This window comes from Setaria italica, chromosome II (assembly GCF_000263155.2).
Source record: "Setaria italica strain Yugu1 chromosome II, Setaria_italica_v2.0, whole genome shotgun sequence".
Classification (NCBI taxonomy): Eukaryota; Viridiplantae; Streptophyta; class Magnoliopsida; order Poales; family Poaceae; genus Setaria; species Setaria italica.
This window is the reverse complement of record NC_028451.1, coordinates 41,828,975-41,847,398: the sequence shown is the minus strand read 5'-3', so window position 1 is coordinate 41,847,398 and position 18,424 is coordinate 41,828,975. Positions and strand designations below refer to the sequence as shown.

At 44.3% G+C, this 18,424-nt stretch overlaps 3 protein-coding genes and 1 long non-coding RNA gene across 8 annotated transcripts; 1 reads left to right on the top strand and 3 right to left on the bottom strand.

The window, feature by feature from the left end:
* Positions 1–12: 12 nt before the first annotated feature.
* Positions 13–6,167, bottom strand: LOC101759809 (condensin-2 complex subunit H2). Its single transcript, XM_004957811.2, has 11 exons — positions 5,715–6,167; positions 5,234–5,333; positions 3,744–3,847; positions 3,524–3,660; positions 2,969–3,434; positions 2,687–2,862; positions 2,429–2,599; positions 2,253–2,342; positions 978–1,079; positions 733–891; positions 13–656 (listed from the first exon to the last, which is right to left on the bottom strand). Exons 1-11 carry the CDS (start codon positions 5,905–5,907, stop codon positions 321–323), a joined length of 2,034 nt encoding a protein of 677 aa, XP_004957868.1. The 5' UTR covers positions 5,908–6,167; the 3' UTR covers positions 13–320.
* A 4,571-nt stretch (positions 6,168–10,738) lies between these two features.
* Positions 10,739–15,813, bottom strand: LOC101753613. 5 transcript variants are annotated; one of them, XR_002676492.1, is made up of 6 exons: positions 15,189–15,813; positions 14,832–15,037; positions 14,002–14,085; positions 12,543–12,669; positions 12,068–12,125; positions 10,739–11,667 (listed from the first exon to the last, which is right to left on the bottom strand). XR_002676492.1 is itself a non-coding variant. In XM_022824481.1 (5 exons), the coding sequence occupies exons 1-4, from the start codon at positions 15,281–15,283 to the stop codon at positions 12,600–12,602; spliced, it is 405 nt and encodes a 134-aa protein (XP_022680216.1). In that variant the 5' UTR covers positions 15,284–15,813; the 3' UTR covers positions 10,739–11,667; positions 12,543–12,599. The 5 variants fall into 5 exon arrangements, 1 of the variants encoding a protein (XP_022680216.1); XR_002676491.1 differs by having other exon boundaries at positions 15,229–15,813; XR_002676493.1 differs by having other exon boundaries at positions 15,352–15,813.
* LOC111256431 lies at positions 11,408–13,646 on the top strand. The gene is made up of 2 exons (XR_002676494.1): positions 11,408–11,545; positions 13,292–13,646. It is a non-coding gene; the product is annotated as an uncharacterized LOC111256431 (long non-coding RNA).
* Positions 15,814–16,057: 244 nt separating the features above from the next.
* LOC111255650 (18.8 kDa class V heat shock protein) lies at positions 16,058–17,009 on the bottom strand. Its single transcript, XM_022824480.1, has 2 exons — positions 16,591–17,009; positions 16,058–16,485 (listed from the first exon to the last, which is right to left on the bottom strand). Exons 1-2 carry the CDS (start codon positions 16,802–16,804, stop codon positions 16,184–16,186), a joined length of 516 nt encoding a protein of 171 aa, XP_022680215.1. The 5' UTR covers positions 16,805–17,009; the 3' UTR covers positions 16,058–16,183.
* Between the last annotated feature and the right edge of the window lie 1,415 nt (positions 17,010–18,424).

Genomic DNA, 18,424 nt, shown 5'->3' with positions numbered 1-18,424 from the left:
TGATCGAAAAAATTTCAAGAACAGGAAACCGCACCAGCAAGTTTATTGAATCAGAATGAAACTACCAATGTCGTCCCGGTATAAAAGGGCAAAGTCCGTCAACAAATCTTGCCCTGTTAAAATTACACATTGGGGCTGATACCCTACATACATACATAAAGGCACAATGAACTATTGTACATGTACACCTGCTTGCTAGGCCTAAGTCATAACTTACAGGTCACAGCCCACCCTGCCTATGAAGCCACCACTAAGGTTACAACAATTAGAAGAATCACACTCTAGATGCCCACAAAAGTCAGTACCCCATTAGCATCCATTCATCCGCTGGATTCCAGATTGATCGGCTGCATAAGATGAGCAGCTGACCTTCGCCTTCGCTTGCCATCAGGGGTCAGCCTGATTGCTGTCTTGACTGGGATCTTGCCATTTTTATGAGATGGTTTCTTGTGGGACTCTTGTTGTGCCAGGGAGGATTCAACGCCTTTGTCAGGATTTTGCAGCGGGGACTTGGCTCTCTTGCGTGCAAAGCGTGCCTCCATCTCTGGCCTCCGGTTGGGGCCAATGAGCTTTACATGGAATGGATTCTCAGCTGTATAACACACCAACTCGTTTGTGGCTTGTCCTTTGTCCAGATCAACACTTCTGCCATTTACCTGGAACAATAATGTGGCTTAGAAATGCTAAGGATTGCGCCAGATTATACGATACTGGAAGAGATAAAGGGGTTACCAGCTGGAGCATGGCAGAGAATGTTCTTGCAACCTCATACTTTGGTCTGCCATTAACAATCTCACTAAAAGTTGCAATCCCCATACCATCAGTTCTTGATGAAAGCGTGTCAAGGATTTGTTCTCCATATGAACTAATATCAAAAGGTGGGTTTTTATCCTGAGAGGACACAGAATGCAGTGGGGGATGAGTGCTAAACAAGTTCGTATAGGCGGAATGGTAAGCAGTTCAACCCAGCAACAAACCTGCTCTTCCAAGGCAAGCTCGATTCTTTCTTTCCACGTTGAAACTCGAGCATCCATCTCACTTTGTTGTTCAACCTCAGCTATGCTGGCAAGGAGCTTATTCTGTATGAAGAATTATCTGTCAGCTTTGGAAATGAGGTGCAAATACAAATTCAGGACACAGCTCAAAATTAGACAGTTTTCAGTTGCAATTCAGTTTTTGAAAATCAGAAGAAAAAATGAATTTTCTAACCATAAATTGCACACTAACAGATGGCCAAAACGACATATTGGTCATCTACATTAACCAGTGCATGCATGGAAGGTGAGATTACACTAAGGGCATCAGGAACAGGAATTATAAGTCCTGCATGGACCTTGAGATGTGGTGATGTGGCAAAGGCCTGGTAGGTGTTATGTACAAGAGCGAGGTGGGCTTTTAAAACATGGGGCCTACTTTTAAATAAAGAAACAGAAAAATCCCAACCATCTTCACCGCTCCTCCAACCAGGACATGCCAAATCAATCGAGCTCCCGTTCACCTGAACTCCCTCCTAAAGGCTCAAATTGATCTGGTTTTTTTCTCTCTTGGCAGATACAACTCCCCCCTACAGCCTCAAAATCTGTTTTGCTTATCAAATCGATCATTTTTTCTCTCTTGGCAGATACAGCTCCGGCCAGCCAGATTCTGCGGCTGGTCGAAAACAAGGCAACACTGGTGAATCTCTTCGCTTCCCCTCCATATCCGTCTGCGAAGTCTGCTCATTGTTTATTCCGTAAGGTCGGACCTCAAAGCTTGAGAGCCGTCCACAAGCTTTTTTGGCTAAAGATTGACCCTGTAATGTTTGAGGTTGACCGCAAATAAACCACATTGTGCTTAAGACCCGGTGTTTTCCCACGCTACGGCTGTCCTAAATATACCAGAAACATAATATTTTGTTTGAACAAATTTAGCACCGATATAGCAACAGATTTGTGCATGGGAATTTACTAATCATAATCAATTCTTTCAGACACTTCGTTCCAGAAACTTGGCTGTAAAGTCCAATATTATGTAGCACAATGAAGATGCAAGCCAGAGTTCCAAAATGGCTGAGGATAACCATATAAAGAACTCTTTTCCAATGCGGCAACAAGCTAGACTAAGTAAGTTTTACCCTAGCACATTTGGACTCCTAAAATGTTGGCTTGAGTGGCACCAAGATGCACAAACAAATATACAAAAGAAATTTGAAAGAGATCGAGAGGCATAGATGTGTACAGACCAGAGCCATTAGCAGTACTCTCAAGACTTACCAGATGTGACCGACACAAATCGTCTAGGCTTTCATGTGTATCTATGTTCTCCTGTGAAACTTGAGTCTCGTAAGGAGGTTCTTCCTTTTTCTGAACAGATGTAAATTAAACATGTAACACTATCAAAATGCTGAACTGACTGTAGCAACAGGCAAATTAAAGTAAAAAAAATAAACCTCAGCAGGACATGTTGGACTCTCAAACTCATCACCCATGCCACCACACATTGGACTACCCGGATCATCGATACCACCAAAACCAACATCGGTATCAGGTCCAGTGTCATAGGTCGAATCTCCAAACACATCAGGATTTCCTTGCTCTCCATATTGAAATGACCTCATATGCTGCATGTTGTAATTAACAAGATAAATTAGTCAAAATGATCAGACATGCCTGATTGACTTGTTCACATGTGTAACAATGTTGAGTACCTTTTCATAAGGAGGGGGTGATTGGGAAGGATGAAGTTCCTCCTGCTGAGACTGTTGTGCTTCAAAAGGCTTTGCATGTTCAGGTATAATAACACTATCCATCTTTGCCATAGGAAATAAAGATGTGAGAGTTTTCTTTTTTGCAGTGCCCATAACCTGCCGTGCAGAACCTTTAACTGTTCCAAAACAGATCAGGAAAGATAGTTCAATACAAAAGTTATCAAAATAGTTCTACAAGGCACTGGAAGAATAGCTATGTCCAGAAACAACAGCTTACAATACCTCTCTTGTAAGGTCTAATCTTTAGGTTGCCAGGTTCATGGGGATTCAAAGGCTTCCATGGATCCTCATCATCAGAATCCTCCCCAACAGGATCCATAGGATCCTCTAAATCATCTGGGTCAGGTATGTGTTCACCTGGAAAGCCAGGGTCATGAGGATCAGACCAATCTCTGTAGTCTGCATTGAGATTATCTGGAGTTTTATTTGCACTTGATTGGCTAGGGTTCTCCTGAGTTGGATCTAGATCTCCTTGAACTTTTCCAGGGGCCGATTTACGGCCTGTGCCCCCCGATCTTCCATTCGGGGAAGTGAAAACATAGGGTCGGCTTTTAGAAGGCACTGAGCTGCCTGGATGAGCCACACTATTTTCTTCACCAGAACATTTTCCTTGCAGAAATTCAAAAACAGCTGGCGCGTCACATGGATCCAGAAGGAGGAAATCTCCATAAAAATCACATGTTGCTAACTGCAATGCACAAATAACTAAGACTATTTCAGTATAGAAACAAATAATGGCCGGTTTTGCAGTTTCAATAAAGGGGATATAAAGTTTACCAAATACGAGTCTAGCTCACTCGCTTCGCTATCCAGACAGTCTCCTTCAAACACCAGCAGATTTGCTGGTGGCCTCACAGTCTTTCTTTTTAAATCATCTCGATCAACATTGTTATCCAGAGAGGTCCTTGCTTCCGCTGATAAATTTAAACAGGGAAAAAAGGTTATTACCCCAATGTCATTTAAAGTAAGTAGCTGATTCTATGAAGGGTCCACTGACCTGGAACATCATCTAACCCCATAAATATATCATCTTCTTCATTATGAATAGTGCTAGGGTCATTTTCATTAGTGTGAGCTGAGCCATTTTCCTGCTGATCCTGCCTGGTATAGTTAAAATGCTTTAGACTATTTGTAGCTGATAAGAAAAGAGTAGTATATTAAAATATTGGAGAAATTCCCAAGGTATCATTTAAATGTTGGACTATACCCCAAGGTATCACATTGATCTAGGCAGCCATAAGAAATACTCCCGTACAACAATGACAACTTGACGAATCAGAAGTATTTTCTCATAGACGTACTAAAAGCTGAGGGTCGTCAAGATTTTTATCAGAGTGCAGTAATTTTTCCACGAGTCCTCCAAATATATATTTGATTGACGATTGTCAAGATGGTGGCGAGATGATGCGCCTGCCCACTGCATTGACACTTAGGTGTCTCAGGCATACACGAGGTAATGTGTTATTCCCTCCTTTCTAGGATGGAAAGGAGGAGGGAGAGGGACAGGATTAAAGAGGCAGCAAAGGAGGGTGCACTGACGGTGACATGAGGCATGATAACAGCAATGGTGCAGCGAAGGAGGAGGCGATGGTTCCAGTGCTGATGTGGAAGCAGACAGGGATGGCTGCAGGGAAGAACAGAGGAAAAAGAAAACGTTACAAAATGTGTGGATTTACTAGGCCCACATAAATCACGGTCCATTTTGATGTACGTGAACCATGGGACGTGCCGTTGGGGTCACCCGTCTTCCATCTCATCTTCACTTTTTTCCTTCTCGTCTCTTCTACCCTTTCTTCCCCGTGAGTTGCAGAAAGCAGCAGCTACTACTGTATAATCTTTGACACCAGAGGACCGTAATGAACTCTTCTGCAATGAGGGGCCCAATTACAACAACATACATGTGTTCCTCGTCCCTTTCTCTCCATGCAACCATTAGGCGAGGCATCTACCTTACATCCGACCACCGCAATGCCAAAGCAACACCAAGGTGGTGCCTTAATAACCATTTAGACTGGTGTCCATTTAGCAATGGGTAGGGCATTGTCTCCTGGAGCATGGAGTACATATAGTAATTGGAGTTTGATTTGGGCCATCCATCTCAAGTTCCATTCAGGGGCCAAGTGTCCCAAAAAAAAAAAACTGCGTGATTTAAATCCCAAGTGTCGCGTGAAGAATGAAAGGAGGACATCATACGAAACAAGCAAACTCCATGAGTTCCTATAAAGGGGAAACTGACCATATTTTCAACAATTACAATTAAAAGTCCCTTATTTCACACTTTTATGGTTTCCAAAACAAGCGGTGAAATGTGTATCTGCCATGTGAGGTTTCAAAAGCCTGCTCTTATAGGATGTGCAAAAATGTAGCATGCATTTATCCCAGTCAGTTTTCAGGCCAACATTCAAGGAGTAATATTACATATCGTGTCCATGGAAGCAATCTAGCACAAAACAGATAAATTTGAAGAGAGCATCAATCTTTCCTTACTTCTTTTGCGAGAGGAACTCCAACGCATGAAGCACCAATGAGTACAAGTACTCCACCTTCCTACTGTACACTTGAACTGATCCCTGGAGTAATAGTGCCGCTGAAGATAAGAGAACACAAATTAACAGGGGAGCTTTTGGACTTGCAAAAGAAAAGAACTTTCTTTTAATACTATACCCTTATTAGTTGGCATCTGTAATATTAACCTGAGCGAGAAAAGCAACAGAATTCAACTAAAAGGAAGCTGCTTTTCCCTGAACATTTAAGCAAAAGAAAGTAAAACCACGCAAATCAGACAATTTCACATGTCCCAACTATGTCATCCTCCATCCACAACCAATACACCAAAAAGTGTCAAAATTTCCACCGTCCCAATTCCCAGCTCCACAAATCCCAACAGATAGCGCAACGCCGCAACCCCCTGAAAAAGACACCCCGAACAATAACCCGCAAGAAACCCCGGCCCTCCGCACCACCGTACCTTCGGCAAAGTTGACGGAGTGGGCCCCGTCCTCGCCTGTGACCTCGCCGGAGCAGATCTTGAGCAGGTACTCCTCGAGGCTCTTGGCGACGTCCAACTCCCAGTTCGACTCGGGGTCCCGGTTCGCCTGCAGAATGGGGAACCTCCCGCCGCTCGAGCCCCCATCCCCGCCGCCGCCGCCGCCACCGTCCATGCCTCCGTCCCGAAACCGCGAGGCTACCAGGCGCAAGAAAGCATCTTTTACGGTATTGGGGCTCAAAACCCTAGATTCCAGAAGCTTCTGGAAGGTTGGGCGCGAGACGAAGGCGCGCGAAATCGGAGGTGTGAAGGGGAAGGAAGAAGGGAAGAAGGGGCTAGGGTTGGGAGCGGGGTTGGGGAATTTTTGGATTTCGGGGTTCTCCCGCTCGATGGATTTAGAGTGCCGGGATTCAAGTTTCGATGAGGGGCCGTTCTGCAATTTTGGAACCTGTATATCAAAAGGGTAGATCCGTTATCCGTTGATGGAGTTCTTTCAAGAAAACGCCTTGGTTTTTGTCTATATGTGAAACTTAACGTGGACACTGCGTCGAATATGCACTACCAAGATAATTCCTCTCTCCTAATTGGGTCTTTTTTTCTCCCTCACCCCTCAATTTCCTCTCGGCTCCAGGCACCTCTCCCCTCCCTTCTCTCCTCTCAAGTCTCAATCCGCCATCCCATCCTTCCACACGTCGACGCTCGACCAACCACCCACGCCGGTCGTGCCTCCTTCCAAAGGTGGCGTTTGCCCCCTTCTTCTCCCCCGCGCAGGTCTCGCGCCCTGCCAATGGTGGCGCTCGCCCGCTCCTCCTCTCCGCGCCGGCTCCCACCGGTCCGCCTCGTCTTGGAGGTAGGCAACTCTCTCTTCCTTTCTCTCACGCACACAATCTGGGTGCGCTCTGGTGTGCAAGGACAACCAACATTCCTCAACACGGCGGCGTCAATGGCGGAGCAGGCGCCGGACGAAGCGGACATGCCCACGCGCCAAAAATAACTGTCGATAGGGAAGAGGGGTGGAGAGGGGTGCTTCTTTCCTACATCAAGGGGATGAGCTGAGTTTTTGGGAATTGTTAAAAAAGATTGGTATTATGGAGGAGATGGGTAGTCCGCTGGAGATCTCTCTCATCTCCAAAATTTCCTAAATGGTAGGTTCTTAGCATTTGGGGTGGATATGATCTAAGAACATCTTTAACGGGCCCCCAATATGGTCTTAGTGCAGTTGCCCAAAAAAACACCTTGTATTCAAGGGTTGTGCACCATATCAACATTGCCCCCACATGCCACCCTGCATTTCCTCATCCCCTCTATTTCTCTCCCTCCATACTCTCATTCCTGGACAAGCTCTCCCGAAACCACCACCACTACGCTTATCCACTATGTTCATAGAAAATCCTTACTGCACCCTATTGTCGTTGTGGTAGCCCCTTCGATTTAGCTTTTTGCGCACGACTGCAAATTAGCGGGGACAAGTACTCCCTAGTGCACTCTGGGGCGGATGGGACCACGCACTTATAGAGGCAGCAAAGCTTTGGGGATGCTTAGCGGAGGTGGAGCTCGAGGAGGTACCTTGGTCTGGGAGGGGCATTGGTGGCTCTACCATTCCAAAATAGGATGCCAACATCAAGACGAGCATGGAGGTGGCGGGTGGGACAAGCTATAGTGGACCAGAGGGAGGGAATGGTGCCAAGCCAACTATTATATTAGGATGGGTTGGGACTTCCATTCTATTTAGGGAAAGTTAGAGTGATTTATTAAAGTGAATAAAAAATTATTGGAGAAAGAGATGTAATGGTTGATTGCTCGAGCAAGTCCATCCTCAATATTATTTTTATTTTTTTAAGAAAGAGAGGTTACGCAGACCCACTTCATGTCTGGATTGGAAAATCCTAACAATCTCAAGTAGTTTGTGGGTCACTCAACTCTCCTCAAATTAAAGAATCTCATGAGTTTTTTTCACTTTCGTTAGTTGTGTTCAAGCGCTAAGTTTCTGTTGGTGCTTTTATGTAATGGGAAATGACATTAGCTCCATTTCAGTCTATAAGGAACATTTTGTTAGTAAATAATACGGTACCCAACTACACGAACATGACTGCACATTATCATCCCGGCGCAACTGCACTGCATAGTAGTAGGGCTTACTAGCCCCTTGTACTCGTGCTTCCCCACAAAGCTAGCCCACTTAATCTTTCATGCAACTTGCACACGAACTGTAGTGAGGAGAGGAGCCACCGGCGCCGCCGAGGCAAGTGCCCATAATTTCATGGAACAAGATCCTCTAACTGCATCTACATTTGAGTCACTGCTATGTGAACCCAAATACGATGGGATCCACATGACGGTGACTCAAAGTTAGAGGAACCTCTTATGATTGTTGGCGGTCAATCGACGTAATGTTTTGCGCATGGCGCGCCGCCGATCGAGACACGCTTGCGATGCACCTTTGGACATAATTAGGTTTTTCTTAAAGACTTACAGAAACACTGCAATATCATTTAAGAGGAGAAACCAAGCAAGTTCGTACAAAGTGATATGATTACATGAAGAACTCGAATCCAAACTTTCTTGGTAAAATTACATAAACACCCCCATAAATCACTTCAAGTTTGATATTATCCCCTATAAGTTATTTTGTTGCAAATACATAACCAACATCTTAATTTTGTTGCAAATACCCACCCAACGCATGCAAATTTAATCGAATCCACCCATTTTTGCTGAGATAGAGCCACTACAAGCCAAGGTAGCATAGACACTTGCCAAATGTTTGCATTAGGTTTATTTATCATTATGCATTGGATTTTTTTACAATTGTGAAACTCAGTCTGAACGTTTAGTCTCTCATTTAACAATTTTTTTTGGAATCTCCAAAAATATTGAGATTATACTCCTAGAAGTATGTAATTTCAGTAAAGACCACATTGGCGGCTTGCTTTTTTTGAAAACATGTTAAATGAGTTAAGTTTGCGCACACTAGTTGGGTATTTGCACTAAAATTAAGTCACAGGTGGGTAGGTATTTGCAACAAAATGACTTATGGAGGCAATGTTAAAGTAGAAGGGGCTTATGGGGATGTTTAAGCAATTTTAACATTTTTTGAGGGGTTCAACCAAGATGTACTCTCTCAATAACATGAATAGGACGAGTCGGCAAGAGCTCCCACCCTTTGAGGGGAACGGCGAGGCCTGAGTCTGGCTACAAGCTCGGTCGGTCGGTATAAGGGGGTGTTTGGATACTAGGTGCTAAACTTTAGCAATGTCACATTGGATGTTCGGATGCTAATTAGGAGGACTAAACATTAGCTAATTATAAAACTAATTGCAGAATTCTGTGCTAATTCGCGAGACAAATCTATTAAGCCTAATTAATCCATCATTAGCAAATAGTTACATAGCACCACATTGTCAAATTATGGACTAATTAGGCTTAATAGATTCACCTCGCAAATTAGACTCCATCTGTACAATTAGTTTTGTAATTAGTCTATATTTAATACTTCTAATTAGCATCAAACATCCGATGTGACAGGTGCTGGACTTTCGCGGGGAGTATCTATTTGACTAGGGGGCGTTTTCTTCCCGTGTCATCTGGGGTTTGTTTGCTTGGAGTTGTGAGGCCAGACAGCTGCTCCCATGCAGTAATCATGACCTAGGCCAACGAAATCGACGGACTGAGCATGCTGCTTGGTCCAGGCAGCAGATGGCAGGCTAGAAGCAAATAAGCCCCTAGCACAGAGCAGCTCTGATATCAACCACTACGTTACTAATCGTTTTGATTTTTCTATACGTGCATTCTATATGTGCATAATTTTTTCTATGCATCTAAGGAGGTGTTTGGGAGCACTCCACTCCAGAAAAACCAGCTCCACTCCACCAGCTCCACATTTTCCTAACTCCACTCCACCAACTCCAAAAAAACATGGAGCTGCTGCACGTGTTTGGCTGATGGCAGTGCTCCAGCTCCAAAAACATGAGCACTTGTTGTGAATGGTCTATTTTACCCTTTGTGAACGGACCCACATGTCATACTCTTCTATTTTCTCCTCTCTTCTTCCTCTCTCTCCTCTCCTCTCCTCTTCTCAGTTCCAGGACACAGAATGCGCTCCAGTAGGTAAATCTGAGCAAGAACAGCGTTTCACTGTGCTGTAAGAGAGAAAAGGGGAAAAAATGGTAGCACAGTTTAGCACTAATACTGCACGGAGCATTACTAAAATCCGGGCTTCCATTTACAAAGATAGTTCAGAAGCAACGATCAGTAACTTAACGAACTCTTTTTTTTATTAGCGGTAGCATCACGCGCAGCTGCCCACAAAAATGAGTGAAGGAACTGCCATAATCATCACGGGTTGACTGTAAGTTCATGGATGCTTTTTACCCGAAAGCATCCTGCTACCACAGTGTTGAAGACTGTAAGTTCACGGGCGGCGCGGCAGGGCGGGCGGCGGCGGCCGGGGCGGGCGCGCGGGGGCGGCCGGGGCGAGCGCGCGGCGGCGGCCGACCGGGCGGCGCGCCGGGCGGGCGACAGCGGCCGGGCGGGCGGCGCGGCAGCGGCACGGTGGAACGAGTGCGACGGGAGCCTTTTTTGTTTCCCGAACCGGTACGATGTGTAACGAGTGGCAATGGTGGGTAAATACCCACCAACTCCACGAGGAGGTCTGTAGATGGAGTTTTTGGAGCACCTCTTGAGGTACTCCACAAAAAATGTGGATCTACCCCCTGCTCCACCTTTTTGTTGGAGCCGGAGTTGCTGGAGCTAGACGCGTTTGGCTGCGAGTTTTTTGAAGTTGGTGGAGTGGAGCAATTTTTTGTGGAGTGGAGTGCTCCCAAACACCCCCTAAATATACGGTATGTCGCAGCTCTAATATCAACTACTACATTACTAATCGTTTTGATTTTTCTATACGTGCATAGCAAAAAATTTCTTATATGTGCGGAGTTTTTTACTATGCATCTAGATATACAGTATGTTTAAATTTAAAATAAATAGTAATTTAGGGTGAGAGTATCGAGTGAAGGCTGCACGCCATCCGCCACCAGCGTCGCAATCATCATCCGTCAAACGTTGCATTCACCAGAAAGTTTCAGCATTATCCGCTCGTTGGAGCCCCAACACAGCCAGACCATTTTTCATAGCAGCACACTGTTCTGTTACTAGCTTCTCCATTTCTCGTTTTGCCTTTCCTGATGGAACTGATTTTTCCATCTCTACTAGGATCTGGCCAAAGTTTCTGAACATACAATGATACAACAGCACAAGCTACACGCTCTGCCGTTGATCATTGGGATCAACACCAGCCGTCCCTCAGCTCCCACGGCCACGCCGATCCCCATCCGTGTCCCTCCGATTGAGGTCGGGCAAGGACGCCCACCAAAAACCCTCACGCACCTCCCGGGACGTCTCCCGATACCACACACGCCTCCGCCTCCGCCTCCGCCGCCTCGCCTACGCCATCGATCCCGGCATCGCCTCCAAACCGAGCCGCCGTCCGTCTCCTCGAACCAGGGCGCCAACGTTGTGCCTCCGCCTCCAACCCCGCCGCCGCAATCACCTCCAACCCCGACGCCGCCGTCGCCTCCAGCACGCAGACCGGGGACGCCCTCGCCTCCGATCCAGCCCCGGCGCCGCCGTCGTGTCCAGCTCCCAGACCGGGGACGCCGTCGTGTCCAGCACCAACACGGCCGCGCCGTCGTCTCCAGCATTCGCGCCGAGGCCGACGTCGCGACCAATCCCACCCCGGCGACGCTGAGTCGAGGCACACCGGCGTCAAGATCACGTCCTTCCAGCGCACTCTACATCACCGCTCTACATCACCAGAGGTACGGCAATCACTCAATGTATGTCTCCTCCCCTCTGTGTTTTCCTCGATGGAGCCTTGAAATTGATGGGGAACATGGTGCCACCTCATTGGGCAACCCATATAGGCACATGTTTTCCTTTTCTGCAGAAGAAAAAACATGGTCATGCCTTTGATGGACAAACAATCTGTTGTAATTATCAATAACGATCACTACATTTCCTTCAAAAGAAGTAAGAATAATAGAAATAGAAACGTGTTAATTTGATCCCATCTAACCTCTTTTGACCGATTCCTCTTAGTTGTTCAACAGCTTGAAATAGAAACTTATTAATTTGAAACACATGAAGTAGTGCAGGAGAAACATGTTAATTGGAAATAGCGCGGAACTTATTATCTCTTGGATTAGTTGAAGTGTCAACAAGATTTAACAATCAACAAGATGAACATGCTATTAGCAACAACGATCAACAATATTCGAGAAAAAAAAAACAACGATCAACAAGATGAACAACGCCATGCCAGCATGCGAGTTAGTACATACCAGTGGCACATCTTGGATTAGTTGAAGTGTCAACAAGATTGGATTGGACTAGCTATCACTGCATCAAACCGAAATCAAGAAAACACTGAAATCAGTAATTTGATGATGAGAAAGACCTAAGCAATTTCAGACATGGCAAGATTTTTAGATTGGCACATCGCGATCAATCCAAAGAATTCTGTATCGGACATAGTATTAGGATATTGATTTCTTTGTTAAGAAAATGTTGGATGTTGCAAGTCCCTAAAGTTAATAAACATCATTATTATACAAACCAATAAGATCCAGACTTCATTTGTCATTAGCAACAAAATTGGTGGTCACGGCCAAATGATTGTACAGACTAAAGTTGAGCTAGGGAGCTCGATCCATTTTCAAAGCGTCAAATGAAGAAAGTGAGGGGTCAGCTGCTGGAGTAACCATTGTACTGTATGTAAAAGGAAGCCCAAAGAAGTCTCCAGAAATGCACTCTTACCTGTGTTGGTAATGGCAGCAGAAGAAGCTTCTTTGTGGTTATCAAACTGAAGTCTTTTCATTTGACATTCTCGGCCATGAAAACCATTCCCATAGACAGGACTCCATAGGGAAAGGCTGCACCTAAGCTGCAAAAAACATATATACAGGGAAATGGTCAGAACTTCCAAAAAACTTTAATCTGCAATCTGGTATGAATCAGTTGTATACAGAAAATCGAAAGAAAAATGCTCTTGAAAATGTCTGAGTTCCCTTTAGACACACGTCTACCAGGGCGGGCCCAGCAGTTTAAGAGTGTGTATTCAAAAGTTCAAAATGTACAAAATTTTGACTATTTGAGCCTTATTTTTCAACATGTATATAGTTGACCATACCCTTGAATACTATGGATTAGCACAACCCCCTGCCCCCCCCCCCCCCCTGACGTCTACCACGATCACTTAATCCTAGGTTGACAATAGTGGTGGATGCCAATCTATTAATCCTACTGGTTCAACCTTTTTTTTTTACAGTTAAGAGCAGTGAATATTTTTTCAGATCAAAGTATCCATTTTCTCAAATACTTTTAGTTTGTGTGTTATTTAGTTAAAAACTTAGACCTTAGGATTAAGACAAACCACCAAATAATTTAATATGGTTTCAAAATTGTTGCTGGATGATACATATGCCATCATATATATGCTTATTATTTCTTGAATTGTATTTCCTACCGGACTGGGCAATCTACAACGTAATTCCCTTGAACTGCAGGGCAAAAAGCTGATGCAACCTCATCACAGTTATAGTCAGCAGCTTGTTTAGGTCCTATTTGGTTGGCATTCAGTTCAAGCAAACAGAAGGGAGGTGATGGTCAGGAGCTTATCAGGTCATTGGTTGGCATTCAGTTCAAGCAAACAGAAAGGAGAGCATGGTCAGTAGCTTTTTAGGTGGTCCAGTAACTATATATACTGAATTGTGCAAAAATCAAGATTTCTAGAAGATAATGTGCTAAGCGCACGACTATTGGCATAATAAGTTTTTTTTGAAAAAGAGTGCTTATTGACTGTTATGCTTCATATATTCTTTTCTGTATTGGCAAGGAAATAATAAGCAAGGCGACCTACAATTTCCAGGTTATACAAACTGATTAATGCTGCAGTTACAGGACCATCCGATCCATAGCCTCAGGCATAGTTAGTTTATCAAATAAATAAGATACAGGCAGCATGGATAGTAAGAACTAATAAATTGACTAATTGAGTATGGTTCCCATAAAATCGAGGAAGCCTACTCCCTGTAAAGGAGTAAGAACATTTGAGGCAGAAGCCGTGCTTTTGGTGTGCTCAACCAATGGAGAACTATGTCATCAGATAAAAGGCATCCAACATCCAGATGAAATTCATTGATTACTTAATTCTATGCTTATTTCAATGAAAAGTAAAAGCTGCACTTAGGAAAAAGGAAAGACGAAGCAAAATCACCTGAGAAGGACAGCTCCACATCCGAATTGTGCCAGCATTTCCATGTCAGGTAACTGCCCTGGCATCGCTGCTATTGTGATCGACCTGCAATGCAAAGGTCTGAGTCTCTTCCATACATAAGGCAAAACATATTGTTGGATTAATAATGTACAAGAAATCAACAGATGCACAACAGTGAGGAAAAAACATCATCCTGAGAACTTTTACAAGCCACACAAAACTGCAGCCTGATGGCCCAAAAACCACCCAGCTAATATATCACTTGGATAAAATCTGTAGCTAATGGGCTACTCTGTGTTTGCTATAAGTACTCAAATTTAGTCTGCACGACCATAGTGTATAATTACCATGGAACAAAACTTTGACTTGCTCTTGTATCCAGAAGTTTAGAACCAATGTTCATGTGTTCTATTCTTCCTAAACTTCTTAGATTGCACGTCAACAACAAAAGCACTTTTTTCTTTCTTTCATCAGTCAAAAGGATGGCATGTACAATACATGAGTTGAATTACTAATCACCTCAAACAGCAGGAAATCCTAAACACCTCAATTCAAATACTAATTGCACCAAACTGATAAAATGAACCAAGATGCCAAATTGATCTGAACATCACATATGGATCAGTAAAACGCTTCCTCCCTCAGTGCATGAGTATGAGCACAAGGCTTATGGCTAGGCCTGACACACGTTGAAAGGTAACAGATGTTGACTCTGAATTCTAAATTCAACAAAAGCAAAAGCAAATCACATGCCTAATAATGCAACTGAGCCTCAGAAAATACTTTTCATAACCACCATGATAAAATAATCTTTCATCTAAAAAGCATACCCAGTCATAATTGAAGGTAGCAATAGCTTGAAGAAGGGATTCCAAAGGGCTTCTACAACGACACGGATGCGATCAGATGGAAGCAGGCCCAACATGCCAGATATGGTCCTCTTCATTGCATCTACTGTTTCAGGAGCAACATCTTTCTGAATGACACCTAGGTCCCAGGGCTCTATATCCTGGATCAAGTCCCAGAGCATGGATTTCTACAAGATAACCAAATACATAATGAGCAACTTTTACAGCATGACCAAAACAATGTCTAAGTGAATATCTATACTGTAGTTAACCAACCAAGTTTATAGGCACTTTATAAAACATAATACTTAAACATGTGTATTATTGTATTAAATTCACCCCTAGCAAGTGTTCACCGCTAGCACAAATAGATTTCCACCTGCGGGTACCTCACCACCGCCAGTGCCTATAAACTTGGTTGCCGAGCAGCTCATTATGCAGCTCGTTCGCGACAACTGAGCTGCTGCCCGCGCCGAGCAGCCCACGGTGATCAGCCACCCACCTGCTGCTCAGCAGAAACCGAGCGTCTGCTGGATCCGAGAGAGAGAAAGGGAATCAGGATCACGGGGAAGAGAGAGGAGAGACCAGAAACAAGTCAACGGGAGAAGGAGATGAGATAAAATGAAAAATATCCTTGCTATTTTACAGCATAGCCCCTTATAGAGATAGAAAGCATAGAAAGGTCCGTTAGGCGGGTAAAAATGATATAAAATTAAATTAGGTATGGTTGTTGAAATTGTTCTCTATTTTGTATTCATACTCATGTGTTTTTCGATTTGAGTTACCGATATCGATATTTTTTCGATACGAGTGTTCCATTTTTGATGTACCGATATTTCTGTTATCATTATCATTTCCGAACGTATTCCGTTTCGTTTCCAAGTAAACAAATATGGTTAGGAAAGGATAATAAATATTTTTTATCGTTTCCGATCATTTCCATCCCTAATGGCATCATGCGGGGTGGCAGAGGAGCGAAGCAGCGGTGTCGGCAGTGAAACAGCAGCACGGGCGGAGTAGCGGATGCTGCGAATGCAGCTGCTTTCTTGGATTCGGTGGTGAAAAATCATGTGCTAGACACCTGAATTATCCGGTAGTCATTTTTCTATTAACATAATTTGTACTTCATTATGTACTTTAGTTTAAGGGAATGCACATGCATTCCATGACTATATGTCTGTTATAAATATTTTTAGGATAAAAATCAATGCACAAATAATTTTTTAAGATAAATATTAATGCATAGAGGAAATTCGTTTTGACTGTAGCAAAGCACCAGCACGATACTAATCTTTAATAGAAAGCTACTATAATAATGTAAAAATCGACTTCATTCAGGCGGCCCGGGCCGCGGAGTCGGCGGCCGGCCCGGCGCCGAGGAGGCCGACGACGGGCCGGGCCCGGGTGTGCATCCTTGGGACCGTCACGGTCAGCACGCCGTGGGTGTACTCCGCCGAGATGCCGTCCACGTCCACCATCCCCGGCAGCCGGAACTTCCTGTCGAAGCTCCTCCTCCCCAGTCCGACGGCGCCGCCGTCTCCCTCCGCGCCCGCGGCGGTGGCGCCGTCCAGCTCCGTGCGGATGACGAGGTACCTCGCGTCCTCTACCTCCACCCTGATCTCCTCCTTGCGCACGCCTAATAGTAATAACAACCAGAACCAAATTAATTAACGAGAGCTTTGCTTAATTAGTTGCTGGACGAAACTAAAGCTGAAAACAAGGGGGAGCTCCTGCTTTTTACCCGGGAGGCTGGCGGAGAAGAGGTGCGCGGCGGCGGTCTCCTCCCAGCTGACATGGTTGGCCGGCCGGCGCGGCTGCTGCGCCGCTGCCGCCGCCGGAGGAGAGAGCAGGGAGAAGAGGCGCCACTGCCACTGCCATGGCAACTGCGCCGCCCTGAGTCCCGGATGCTGCTGCTGGTGCACCACCTCCTCCTCCATTGGGTAGTAGTAATCCATGGCGATGAAGCTCAGGCTGAGAGGAAATCTTCGTTGCCGTTTATGGTGGCTTAATCGGCCGTCACTCTCTTCTTGCCCTTAAATAGCGCGCGACACTGGCACGTAATTGGGCGCAAGTTGCTGCTCCAAGTTGGCTGGGTGGGTCGGCATGTGCGGCCCCCATGTGCACGAAATAAAGAGGCAGGCGTGTGTGTTTTGTTCAACGAAGAAGAGGCGCTTTTGCCTGCAAAATATCTTGCCCGTGAGCTTTGGCCGGCAAGACCGCACGAGCCGGGCACGGCGTTTTACCAGTTTACTTTTACCCCCCACACTCACATAGCTATCGGAGGCATTTTTACCAGTCAAATCCATTTCACTTGCGATAGCAACGTTCATCGCAAATAATTTGAACTTCGTATCCATGCAACCTCTTCTTAAAGAGCTTCCTTGAAGATGAAAAGAAAGATGCACCCCCGCAGACCGCAGCGCAGAAAAATTTGGTTCTGCTGGTGACGTCACAGCCTCGCAGGTCGGCCGAAGGGCAACTTGGATAGATTCAATGAACATGTGGTCAGCAAGCTGGTAAGATGTCAGTGTCGTATCCAAATTAATCTGTGGCTCCCGCGTGTTGGTACAAGCATATCTGTGTACTCTCTAACCATATTTCATATTTGGTATTTTCCATTTGAGTGAATTTTAAAAGATGGTAGTTAAACTTTTTTTGAATTCTCATTTAGGTCCACAGGTTTTCAATTTGTGTGTTTGGGAACTTGGATTTCCAAGTAGGTTCAAACCAATCCAAATAAGCCTTGATTGCCTATGTGGCGTGCCACTGTGGCGCCAGCATGGATTTATGACCATGTTTATTTTTTTTTAATTTTGTAAACACAGTTTTAGTTGAAAGAATAAAAAAATCTAAACACCTCCAGAGTTCTAAGAAATCCTCATTAAAAAGCAAGTTTAGGAGCTTCAAGTAAATAAACAGTACTCCCTCCGTTTATGTTTATAAGGCGTACGCGCATATTAAGATTCAAACTTTGCTATCCTTCACCAATAATTTAACCAATATTTTTTTTATTTTTATGATGTAAACTTGAAATGGTTGGATTTGTAATCAAATGTACTTTTCATTATAAGTTTATAACCATAAATAATATATTATAAGATAGATTAATGGTCAAAAGTAACCTGGAAGACCGTGCTATGTCGCATCATGCCTTATAAAAAATAAACGGAGGGAGTATTATAGAAAATTGAAGGGCTAAAAAATCAAATTAACTAAATAAGAAAACTTTCCCAATACTAGCTTTAAGAACATGAACTACCTTTCAAACCACGTAGGCTCGTCACATAGACAGTCGAAGCTGAATTGGATTCACTTTGACCCATCTAAACATTTGAACCAGTTTTATCGAATGTCTCTGAAGAGATAATATTTGGACAAGTTTAGAGAAGTGATTATGCAATCCGGAAAATCTCTATACTTTGAACGAGAATCTAAGACAAATTTAGATATTGACGGTACGAATTTTGTGTTTCTAGCTTAGCATATTTAAACCATTACGGATGACTCGTGCTCGTGCACATGGACAAAACTCATATAAAAAATTGAGAACCTCTAGCAAAACAAGCAAAAGCGAT